Here is a 12,817-nt window from a genome sequence, read left to right as displayed (position 1 = left end):
ATTGCTCGCACAGTTTAACCTCAACTAATAGAGCAGTCAATCAGCAAGGTCGGTTGGTAAAATAACGCAAGCCATAAATGTACGCAGCAGTGTCGCGCGTTTTTGATAGGTTAATTTTATTAGCACACCCGGTGCAATTAAATGTGCCGAAAATTGATTTTGTTTACGTTTCCACAGCATTAACAACACTACCTGTTGTGTCGAACTCATTATAATATTTTAATTTAATGGTACGAGTCATTCGTGCTAATCCATTCCGTTGGGCAATCTCGAATGGAGGCTTCCTGTTATGACGGTATCAACATTGTGCCGACAACCTTCACAAGTCGCAAAATTGTTGTTTTAACAATGGCGCGCAGCTAGGGGGGAAAGAAAGAAACAAAACCAAAAAAAAAAAAACGAAATCCTGCTACAATTGCTTGATTGATGGATCTGCTGCGGCCAAGGTAGTTTTGGGTTTATTTTGCGTATTAAGTGCGTGATGCTATAAATGTCAAAACTCCTAGCTGCCTACAGTTCTCATGATCAAGAAAAGCTTGAATTTGTGTCACATGAACGAAATGTAAAATACCAAAATAATATTAAAAATATTTAAAACCTGTTGAAAAACAACAAGGTTTAATATGTGAATGGCACTTCAAATTGGATTTTCACTCCAAATTTCGTAAAAAAACGCTCAAGGATAATGTGGTGTGTATTAAATGCTTATTAATCATATTTATTCTGCTATACCGAGAGCAAATTACCTCAGATTTCTGAGTACAAGTAAAATGTTATTGTGCCGAACAAGAGAAAATGATTTTTTTGTAAAATTTCATAAAATACTAAATCCTTAATTGTTGGTGTGAAATTCAATTCAAATTATATTAAATTATGTTAAATTAAATTCGTCTATGCTCAAGTTCACTTCATACTTAAAAACTTCTAAAGCGTGAAGTACACTTACATGTCGATAAAGACTTTTTTATAAATTATTAATCTACTTTTTTTTCAATATTAATGTTTGATAGTTTGTTTCATGAAAATATGTTCATAAAAGTTCATAAAAGTTACACCACACGATAAAGAATTTCACTTACTTCAGTTGTTGAGGCTGATTATTTCGTAATTATGTTTCGTATCATTATGATATTGATGAGCCACTTGGCATTGTGGCGTCAATTGCTATAAACGTTGAAGAGTCTGCAAAAAAGGCCACGCCTTGAAGGTAGCCTGGTAACCGGCCACATCCGCCATGGTGTCCTCAGCAAAACAAGTTTTTCGATTATGTTTCTCTCATCTTTCACCTCTGGTGGTTGAATTTTGTTCTAGTCGCATCGGTAACGCTTTCCATCGCCCAGAAAACCCTTCCTTCAGGTGTTAGCTTCCGGGATCAACGACTTCTCAGCCGCGTTTCTCGAATGGGTAAGTTTCTTTAAACTTTACCACCGCCCCTAGTATTGTGCTCATTTGTACTGTAGCGCTTTTTACCAGATGCATCGTACACGACCTATGCACGGCGTGTGTTATTATCGTCATCTTACCCTCTAAACGATGCCGGTGCAGGTTCATATCCTTTAGCTTGTCCGCTGAGCTGGGCTGGTTTCTACTAGCTGCTGTAACGGGTTGGGTTTGACCGGCACCGATCGGTCAGAAGGTGCAACGGTTCAAGGTTTTGAAATTTCTCCCTCCAGCACAATTAAACAATAGTTCGCCATAAAAAGCTCTGTTTCTTGTGCTGCTTTGCTTCTCAGGGTAGTTGATCGATCATGCACGCGTTTTAAGGATATGCATAGTAAGAACGATCTTCTACACATCTAGGCAATCGTTCGATTATTGTCTTGAAAAGCTGTTGCTGTTGTAGAGGATGAAAGGAAGCCACCCGTGGAGATAAAAATGTAACAAATATTAACAATTTGTCAAATACGTTCTTCACTAGCGACAAAAAAACTTTGTGCGTACAAATGGAGTTAAAAGGTTTACAGGTGGCATCATCTGGAGCGCGTCTTACATATCAATGAGATACACTACTGTTAACCCTTACCCCAACATGACCTACATCGGCTGCCCAGTGACGATCGTGGTCGGCAGTGTGATCGTAGCCCGGATCGTGCAGCCAAAATTGAGAACGAACGAACAAAGCAAAATGACCACCACATGCAGGATAATTGTATATATATTTCGGTTTTCTCTATCCCGTACACCACAAACTGGTCAGTGGCGGTCAGTTGACCTTGCGCCGGATAGCCGGATAGGTTGACGATACCGAAGCACTTGTGGGTATTTTTTCTTTTATGTTTTCGGACAACCGGATAACCTCTTATGCAACTGCACTTTTATAGGGCTGATTCATTGTTAAATAATATCAACGCCAGCCAACGCCAACGAAAATGCGAAACGGCCATACCGAAATTCGGGCCACTGTGCTATTTCATCTCAGGTGAATCCCTCGTAAAAATGCCAATGATGCAGCAAATAATTAGTGATTTAAATTTATAATATGTGCTGGAAGATTGAAATAAAAATTGGCATTATAATCGTGGATAGAGTTTGCTATAAGGTCATAAGGTGATTTGAACTAGACGATAGATTCCAATTAGTCGTACTTTTGAAGCCCACAGTTAGTTACAGTTAAATTTACTGCTATGTTATAACTGTTCACTGTGTGTGGTCAGCTACATGAGTGGAAAGAACAATGTGCCAGAAATTGTACCACATTATCAACAACAATGAGCAGCGTAAGTTCGTGTTCCATAACTCGAATAAAGTACGACTAAACGCGTAGCATAAAACATGTTTTTTCGGCAAACGTCTTTCAACCTTCATGATGCAACACTGTTGTTCAAAGCGTTGCAACCGTTTCCCACCATAATTAGAAATTTTGGTGCCTAATCAAATGTGTGCCTGATGACATTGGGTCACCAAATCCGATAACATCACAACACTCCTGAAGAGGAGATACATACCAAATTTTAGACGAACAGATGATGGCAAAGCATCAGCACCTGTTCAAGGTCACAGTGAGATTGTGTATACTGTGAGAGTTATGCTTATTTAACATAAATCCTAGAAAATTCCCTACCATTGCATTGGTGTTTATAAATATTTTAAACGTTAAGTAAATTACCGTTAAGCAATACGTTGTGGAATAGTATTTTTGAAACCATGGAGCCACACCGCTTGCTTGATTAATCGTTTAAACTGAGCTCTTGATGTTCCTCGAAATCGATATCACACACAGCAAGCTATACCGAGCATTCCTGTCCAGCGTGTACCAGCCCTAAACCTTACAGCCGCGATCATCACAACATCCCTTTGTGAATCTTCCACCTGCATGACGAAATCGTTCGATAACATACACTCTCATATTCCAGCATCCCACATCCCATCCTCTCACGTCCGTCGTGGCAATCTTCGTTCAACAGATCGTTACGCTCTTTCTCTCTCGCTCTCTCTCTTTCTGGGTGAACGGGCGATAGACGAGCCGCACCAAAATCGCGCATCATTCTCAAATATTGACTTTTCACCAAATTCATTGAAGCCCGCCCGCGTTTGTCAAATAATGATTTATTACACAAAAGCTTATTAGTATGCGCCATCGTCCCGATCGTGAACAGACACACCCGGACGACGCATACTACTTCCTTATCGACAACCGTCCGGTGCGACTCCTCGCAATAGTGTTGTCGTAGTGTGAGGCACTGCGATGGGCAGTGCCTCCCTTCGATCGCCCTGTGCTATATGGGAACGGCTTTCTAAGTGCTTGGGAGAAAATAGCGTCGAGCGAATGTACAGGAAAGAGAAGAAAAAAAAATGGTTACCGGCGGACCGTTTGATATTTATTTTAGCTATTATATGCGATTATCTAACCGGTTCGGCAAGTTGGCCGGTCGGTTTGGTCAAGTGTGTGTATTCATCTGAGGATAGCGACATTTAATGGAGATCATCATTGAATGGTGAGCTAAAATACGAAAATCGTAATGCTATCCTTATTTCAATTTGCGTTCAAGCGTTAACCAATGCGTTTATTCGCATGCATTGCATTGAGCTGTTACACATCTTTGTTTGCCGGAATGTATAAATTCCAATAAGAATTTCAATCCCCTATCACAGAGTTTCCTCATTCCCAATTTGGTGTCAGGATGCTAAAACCACCAGAAACTGCCGAACTTTTATTGCTTTTATTGCCATTCATTTGCCAGTTTTTTTTTCTTAAAAATCACGACATCTCATTTCATTTCATGTTAGAAAGACTACCAAAAATATAAACAATGCAAATTGTAAAGCTTATGTTCCGTACTAGTCAAATAAGATCCATAAGAGTGCGAACGATTTAAAATTTGTTCATGAATTTAACCCATTTTTTCCAAATATCATACCAAAATATATAATGTTATCAAATGTGTTGTCAAACCTTGTGTTTGTATGCTCCATAGTTAAGTTATTCAATAATTAAGTAATTCAATCAACATAATAAAAGTATATTTATGAGAAAGTGCTCATTTTTCCGCAGTGTCCATCTTTACCTACTCTCCCCTATATCAAACCAAACGAACATTGCCTAAAAAGGGTATCACCTCGGTACGAAAAGACACAGCGAGTAAGATTCCTGTTGGATAAGCAGTTGTGCGAATACCTTGATTACTTTTTCTCACAGAAATTGTTCTTTTCCAATATGCTGATTGATGACCTCTGACTTATGAATTATTTAGCGCAAAGGGTTCCGGGGCCAACCGAACGACCTCAAGGGCCGCATCGCTGGCTGTAAGTTTGACATCTCTGGTTTAGATCGTTCCGACCGTTTCAAGCGTGCCTAATTCCGACCGAACCTACTAGGTTTAAAATTTTGAACTTAGTTCTGGTAGTTGGAGGATTGAAGGAACGGCTGAGGAGAGAATTGAACTAGATACATTCCGGAGCACGCTCTTGAAGAAAACCACACGGCCTTCTAAAAGAATGTGTATTCACAATTTTGTTTATACAAATATGAAAGGAGGTGGGAGTGGGTGAAGTAAATCTAATGGATTGATTTTTTTTTTCATTTTACTTTGTCAGATGCACTGCTGGCAGATCAAGTGCAGCTAACATTACAAATAGATAACGATAAAATTACAAAGAAGTAATAAGGAAATTTTCATTGGTTAGTAATGTTCAACTTACACCATTGCAATTGTACTTCATAAAAAAATATGTGCCTTTCGTATTAAAAATGATCAATGATGTTCACATAAGTGTTCTAACTGGACATAAAACGAAAACACCAGAATAGAGCATAATTGCGCGAAAAGCATATTTAATGTGTCATTCCAAATTGTAAACAAATCAGCAGTACAAGTTCCTGCCAATCGCTCGTGCGTCGCCATATTGATTTATACGTTTGACGTTTGTACGTCTCTCCTTCTGGAATGTGATCTAAATTCGTTTTACGGAAAATTATAATCAATTTTTATATAAAAATTCGTTGAATAGAATAGAACAAAACATAAAATCAAACATGTAACAGCAATGATTCAAAGTGAATGTTGATGATGTTCAAATCAAAGGCAAATTTTAGATCATTTTCATTTTCATCACCACGGCTCGTATGATGGAAGTACCCGGTTTGTTGTTTATATTTTTTCTAACGTCGTAGCTGTCAAACGACGACCAAACGCAAACGTACGTGAAAATTCTAATCTATTAGTCATAGCGGGCACGATCAGAAAGAAAAACATCTGTAGAACGGATGATACAGTTCCGAAGGTCAACCTTTTTTTGATTCCCGGTAGTTTGCTGCAAATCAAACCAGCGCTACGTAATCCAAGCAACAGCGTCGCAGTATTATCATTTTGTGAAAACGGGAAAGTTGATGCAATCTAGGGTGGCGTATTTGCTCCACAGAACGACATCGTAGACCGCTATCGTATCCGAACGATATCTGTGTGCAGAAGATATGCTGAATGGTGAGTGGTGTGGTGACAAACGTTTTAAATCCTTTTAGTTCGAATGCCTGCGATAAACACCCCGAATATGCATGAATGCCGGAATACCAGCGCTATACGCTTAGCAACAACCAGATCCGGTGCATGCCGCATCTGCAGAAGCTTTTTCGGCTATCTAAAAAATCGCAATGATACTTTTAAGGAGGTGGAGAAAACGTGACAGAATTGTTTAATCGTCTGTAATCGTCTGTAACTCGTCGATTCGGCACATGTGCTGCAAGTGCAGCAAGTGAAATTGATTCGGGTAAAAACAAAGCGGAAACTCTCGAGAATCCCGCTGGAACAGGACAAAGAAAGCATATTGGGTACGAAGAGCACCCAAAAGGTCAACAACACCAGAAAGCGCTTTCGCACACGTTCACACACAATGGTGGTCCCTTCTTTACTTTGCCGTATATCGATTGGTGGACAGTAGTTGGTTTGCTTATTAGAAAAAGAGCGTCTTTTCGCTGACGGGTGCAAGTGTACTTCGGCTACCGTGCTACTACAACTTGACAATACGTAAAAATATGCATTTTAATGAAGTTACACACTCCTTGGTTCTTTAGGGCTGTGGAAAAATCCGCCAATTGTGGAAAGGGATTTCATTCAAGGTATTTGTTTGATTTTCTACCAGGAATAATAGAACGATACGCTAATAATTCCCCACGCTTGGCTCCATCAGACAGTTCTGTTCATTAGGCTGTAACGAATCAACTGATTCATATGCTATGTACGATCATTAATTCTTTGTAATCGACACTTTCATATTCTCCGTGACACGTAAATTGTATCACTCATCCCTGACTGCTGGTGCTACAGTTTACAGCTACGGCTTTGTGTTTATTTTGCTCGAGCGTTCTGCCCCAACGCGCGTCATTACTTCACGGTTGACATCGTGCATATGGTTGGAAGATACGCGAGGTTTCATCTACGAATCACAGTTGGCATTTCGCTTACGGTTGCTTGGTGAAATAATTTCTAGCACTGGCTGGTTTGGTTGGTTATGAATGTGTGTAGCAGTTTGAGCAATTGTTGTATGTCGCTGTCCTGCATAAACAGAGTACTGTCATATTTTCATCATCATTTGTATTCGTTTCAGTTCCTACAAGAGCTCTACGTTCAGTTGATTAATCCTTTCACTTCCACTTGTTTCCACAATTCCCACGAACCAATCTTCCATTCAGTTTAGTTCCACCCAGCTACCTCAAAATGTCCCGTACCAAAGTGTCTTCCTAATCCTTGTACATACGCTCAGTATTAAACTATTGCTGCAACTCGTTGGAACAATCAACCACCAAACCGAAGTAGTGAAAACTGCTGTGTGTTCTAATGCAAATGGCTTGGCTCGGGATCGGTGCATTGGCATCCGGTTTAGGTACAGATGCTGTAGATGAACTGGCCAGGAAGTGTTGCTGTAGTAGTCCGACAAAGATTTGGTTTTTAAATATTACTCCTTTCTTTCCATTTTGCATATCCTCAATTGCGAACGACTTGACGTGTTAATTTTCATCCTTGTGTATGACATACACACCGCCCCACCGTATGCGCTGAATGAACAGCAATCCAGCGATTGTTAGGCGGGGACGTTCCTCCTAACAAGGTACAGGAAGTGAAAAATGAGTCCTACATCAACCTGCCAGTGCTTCAGCGGAATGAATCGATGCGACTGTTTGCTCCGAACCCCAACTCCGCGGACAAAAAGCTGGTGTACGAAATCATACTGGAAAGGCCCCATTCGGAAACGATCAACACATCCTACAGGTAGCTTTAATCTAGGAATTAAAATTTCTTTCGGAACAGTATGGTGTAATTGTTTGTCGTTTTGCTTTACAGCTTGTATCGAGCAACAACACAATCGGCAGCCGAGGAAAAGTTTGAGGCCTTCCATCAACGTTTGCCAGAATTGGTAAAAATCGTTCGCGAGGTAATATAAAATGTGTGACGTGTTGAGTGTTTGTTTTACAACATTGTAAAACATCGTTGGCGAATGTTTTATACAAATTACGTAACCACTAATATGATATCTTGATTGCAGATGTACAATATCAATGGTTTGCAAAAGCTTTGTGACGTACTGATTGATAACCCTTCCTGGTCCTTAGCACACGTTGTTGCTTTTTATAATCTTACTGATTATATATCGAATCCTAGTATTATTGATTTTCTCGACTATGCTGAATATTCTGAGATGATGACTCCATTGCAGGTAAATTGATTACAATAGTACTGCAACAGTCATCAGTCATGAAATAGTACCCTAATCTGTTATATGTCCTCCTATCCTTTCCAATAGGTTGCTGTTAAGGCGAACAACATTGAGTTTGTGAAAGCCTTGATACAGTCTAATCAATGCAACTTGGAGCATCTGGATAAGAACAGCAATTCGGTGTTTCACTACGCGGCTAGCACGACAAAGGAAATGATAAATGTATGATAAGTTAAAGGCCACATGCTTTAAAAGCACCATGTGACATTATGTCTCATATATTTGCAGATGTTAACAGCAAAAAGTACCTCCAATCTTAATCATTGCAACACCGACGGCTATACGCCGCTTCATTTGGCGTGTTTGGCAGACAAACCGGACTGCGTGAAGGCGCTGCTGCTTGCCGGAGCCGATACGAATAAGATGGCCCGAGGAGCTGGAACCTCTTATAGCAAATCCATTCCATCGAGTAAGTTTGGACCGCCAACCCGCGGGGGAAGATTGTACGCGACTAACAATAATTTATTTTACCAATGATTTTTGTTTCGATCTATGTTTCTATTTCTTTTTTACAAAAGCCTGCACTGATGGCAAGTGGCTGTTTAATAACTTTTCCATTTTCTGTCCATGATGCAGAGCAGCATACTTGATTTAGTATTGTTTAAAAAAATGATTTTTTTCCTTTCCTTTATTTCATCGCCCTTTAATACACCTGCTTATGAATTACGCTTCAAACGTGTCCCGCTTCAACGTTTACTGCACATATTGAACAATTCCTGCACACATACTCCCCAATTGGTATAATCGACGTAGAACCTTCTTCTACAGGTAATGTAGCCGATTTTCTTGTCAGCAATCCAAACAAACTGTTCACACAAGACATGAAACACGGCGGCACCCCGCTGCACTGGAGCTCCAGCCGTGAGGTATTGAACTCTTTAATAGAACGTGGTTGCGATGTAAATTTAGTAAATTTCAACGGCCAAACTCCATTGCATGTGATGGTAAGTCTTGAAAACACCAGCATCTCCCTGTGCTAGTTTTTATTTTGTTTTGTTTGCAAAAAAAAAAAGAAAAACGATCGGTCGTATCGGTGTTCATTAAAAATGTACTAGAGAGTGTTAATAAATGTACGTCTTATTCTTGCTTTCTTTCAGGTTGCACGCGACCGGTTGGAATGTGTCGTTGCGCTGTTGGCTCACGATGCTGAGATTGATGTGGTCGATAACTCCGGCAACACTCCACTGCATATTGCGGTAGAAAAGAAGCTTATTCCGATCGTGCAGTGTTTGGTAGTGTTCGGTGCTGACTTTAACAAACCGAACAAGGATGGTAAAACGCCCCGCCACTTGGTCGGAAAGGATGACAGTGGCTCAAAGGATTCGATGATTCTGTACATTTTGCACTCAGTGGGTGCAAAACGGTGCCCCGAAAAGGGTAGTAAATGTCCTCCAGGGTGTGCTGCGGGCGGTACCTATAATGGCATCCCACCGGCCCAACCCGAAACGACGGAGCAGCGTGAACACATTCAGCAGGTGCTGGCCCGAACAACTACAAAGTCACATCGCAACAGTGTGCCAAGTCTGATATCGAACACGATTCGTGCGACCATTCCCGAGGAGCGCGAACGGCCGGAAGTGAAAACAGTCGACGTCAGCCAAGAGCGTAAAGGCGCGAGCATGATGGATGCGTTGCTTTCGATGTTTATGAGCAAGGTAGAGGCTGCCTCTAAACCAACTTCCCCTACGTCCACATCTTCTTCGCTGAAGGGTGGAGTGAACCTGCTGGGCGATTTCGATGTCGGCGACGAACCGATGCTAACAGATGAACCGGCCGGTCCGGAGTCTCCCAAGACACCGACGGCAGAATGTGCTGGTGGCAGTGGTCAGCGAACGGATTCGCGGCCCCGTTCGTCCTGTGAAGCGGGAGCTAGTGGCGAATCGTACAATGGGCGCGGCCGACTGCTCTGTCTGGATGGTGGTGGTATCAGGGGACTTGTATTGGCACAAATGCTTTTGGAAATAGAAAATCTCGCCCAAACACCCATCGTGCATCTGTTCGATTGGATCGCCGGTACCAGTACTGGGGGAATTTTGGCGCTTGCATTAGGATGTGGTAAAACCATGAAACAATGCATGTGTCTGTATCTGCGTATGAAGGACCAAGCGTTCGTCGGATCCCGGCCCTACCCAAGCGATCAGCTGGAAACGGTGTTGAAAGAGCAGCTGGGAGAGTTTACCGTCATGTCGGATATCAAACATCCTCGATTGATGGTAACGGGAGTGATGGCTGATAGGAAGCCGGTAAATTTGCATCTATTCCGCAACTACGAGGCCGCCAGCGACATTTTAAGCATCGTAACGCCATCAAATAATCGTGGACAGCCGCCACCGCCGCCTAGCGAACAGCTGGTGTGGCGTGCAGCCCGAGCCACCGGGGCCGCTCCGTCGTACTTTCGTGCGTTCGGTCGTTTTCTCGATGGTGGATTGATTGCGAACAATCCGACGCTGGATGCAATGACCGAAATTCACGAACTGAATGCCGCACTGCATTACATTGGTCGGGCATCCGAGGCAGTACCGGTAAGTAGAAGTAGTAGTATTGATACAGCAAAAAAGGCAAGTCACAGAGCAAATGTTCATGTCATGTTTTGTCTCCACTCTATACAGGTGTCGGTGGTAGTGTCCCTGGGCACAGGTTTAACACCGGTAGTGGATTTGAAAGAAATCGATGTGTTTCGTCCGGATAGCATATGGGCTACGGCCAAAGTAGCCTACGGTATATCTACCATCAGTAAGTTTCTTCTATTACTTTCGCTTTGTACGGCGAAACCCCTATTTTTCGGTATTGATTACGGATGTTTTTTTTTCTATTGCTTCTCATCTCATCAGGCACACTGCTGGTAGATCAGGCTACAGCATCCGATGGACGGGTAGTAGATCGTGCCAGAGCGTGGTGTAGTATGATCGGGGTACCGTACTTCCGGTTCAATCCGCAGATGTCTGTTGACATTGGAATGGACGAAAAGATGGACGAACCACTAATCAATATGCTGTGGGAGGCAAAGGCATACATGCACAGCAACCGAAAGCAGGTCATCGAGTTGATCAATCTGCTCAAATAGCAGTAAGCTTCAAGCGCAGGTTGTCAAAGAAAGTAAACAAATGTTATATCTATTTACCGTAATTCCCACACCACCTTTCACCACCATTCAAATGGTCGCCCACCAGTAAGAACAAAATAGTATAAACGGCAACACAACAGCAGGATATTTTTGTTTATGTTTTATTATATTGACTCTTTCTTACGCTCTCTCTGGCTCTCTCTCTCTTTGTGGAAGAGCACGAACATTCCTAAAAGTGACTTTGTTGCCGGATGATTTCGCTGTTTTTTTGAAAAGGTAATTCACCGAAAGTAGCATCTAGCAGAACGTTCGATCGATCGGGCTGAATACATTGAATGGCGCCATTGTTTTTGATTGATCCAAAAATCGTACTGAATTGTTGACAATATCTTTAGAAAAACGAACACTGTGTGCTAACTAATAATCAGCGATCAGGGAAAGCTTCTTCAGTATCACCGAAACGCATCGAATAGAACACTACGGGAAAATTGGAGACATTATTTGGAAAATGTTTGCAGTCGACGAAGATGTTGCCGTACGGGCGAAGTTAAAATAACAATAAGCTAAACCATAAATACCTTTCACACTGGCACACAAGTGTAGTGGAATACAAATTGTCCTTAATTGTTAATGTCGCGCTTGACACGTTGCCAGATGTACGCAAATATGTTTAACTTTATATGATCATGCTTGAGACAACAGTCGAGTTGAACGTACTGGGGGAAAGAAATCGTTTTCATTGTGATGTCGTGTAATTATATGTGTAATTTTGTACGGAGCAAAATACGATACAAAAGATAAAAGATGTTTTCTAGATGTGGTGTGGTGCATAGTAGAGGCAAATTACCTGTTTTGTGCATGCAAAATTTTGCTGTCCTTTCTTGTGCGCTGCTGTGGGTATCCCTGATGGCAATCTACTTATTGTTTAGAAAACTCCCTCTCACACACACACACACACACACACACACCTCCCTATGATAATAAAAACACACAAATACGCAAACACTGTTATGTTGTACTGAAATGCAAGATACAATAACGTTTATATCATAAAAAAACCCACCAAACATGCGTCTGTGCTGTAAAGGCGAACAGTCAACAGGGATTGGGAGTTAGTTTGACCGATTTTATTAAGCAAAAGAAAAGAAAAAAAACGGAAGTAAAACTTCGCTCACCATGCGCACCAAATAATATAGAGTTACTATTTATGTTGTTTATTGTTTATTTGTGGTCCATGTGGTCCAATACCTGCAACAATGGTTAAATATGTTTCTTCCAATAAATCTTTCCAATGATGATACTACCCGCAAAGTGCGTGCTGAACTGATCGAGCGATCGTTATCGTATTTCTTTCCTTTTTCGCTCTACAAGTGGTCGGCAGATTGTGTTGTAACGTAAAAAAGCTATATTCTCATGTCATTTAAATCGTAATGAAAAGCTGCATAATTGAATTCGTAATCAAAACCCCAACAACAAAGGAGAAGAAAAAGACGAATTGGCTGTCACAAAAATGTATTACCTTTTGAATGTTAACACAATTGTAAG

At 41.3% G+C, this 12,817-nt stretch overlaps 1 protein-coding gene across 10 annotated transcripts; it reads left to right on the top strand.

Moving 5' to 3' along the window:
- The first annotated feature begins 5,622 nt into the window (after positions 1 to 5,622).
- Positions 5,623 to 12,575, top strand: LOC121594692 (85/88 kDa calcium-independent phospholipase A2). Of its 10 annotated transcripts, none has more exons than XM_041918293.1 (12): positions 5,623 to 5,921; positions 7,127 to 7,317; positions 7,502 to 7,703; positions 7,776 to 7,866; positions 7,978 to 8,148; positions 8,236 to 8,370; positions 8,437 to 8,617; positions 8,727 to 8,738; positions 8,962 to 9,152; positions 9,306 to 10,730; positions 10,818 to 10,941; positions 11,040 to 12,575. In XM_041918293.1, exons 2-12 carry the CDS (start codon positions 7,272 to 7,274, stop codon positions 11,270 to 11,272), a joined length of 2,811 nt encoding a protein of 936 aa, XP_041774227.1. In that variant the 5' UTR covers positions 5,623 to 5,921; positions 7,127 to 7,271; the 3' UTR covers positions 11,273 to 12,575. The 10 variants fall into 10 exon arrangements, with proteins under 10 accessions (XP_041774227.1, XP_041774223.1, XP_041774229.1 ...); XM_041918289.1 differs by having other exon boundaries at positions 7,042 to 7,317; XM_041918295.1 differs by lacking the exon at positions 7,127 to 7,317 and adding an exon at positions 6,509 to 6,553 and having other exon boundaries at positions 8,977 to 9,152.
- Positions 12,576 to 12,817: the final 242 nt, after the last annotated feature.

Source organism: Anopheles merus, chromosome 2L, assembly GCF_017562075.2.
Source record: "Anopheles merus strain MAF chromosome 2L, AmerM5.1, whole genome shotgun sequence".
Classification (NCBI taxonomy): Eukaryota; Metazoa; Arthropoda; class Insecta; order Diptera; family Culicidae; genus Anopheles; species Anopheles merus.
Note: the sequence above shows the minus strand (reverse complement) of the source record. Positions and strands in the feature narration are given on the sequence as shown.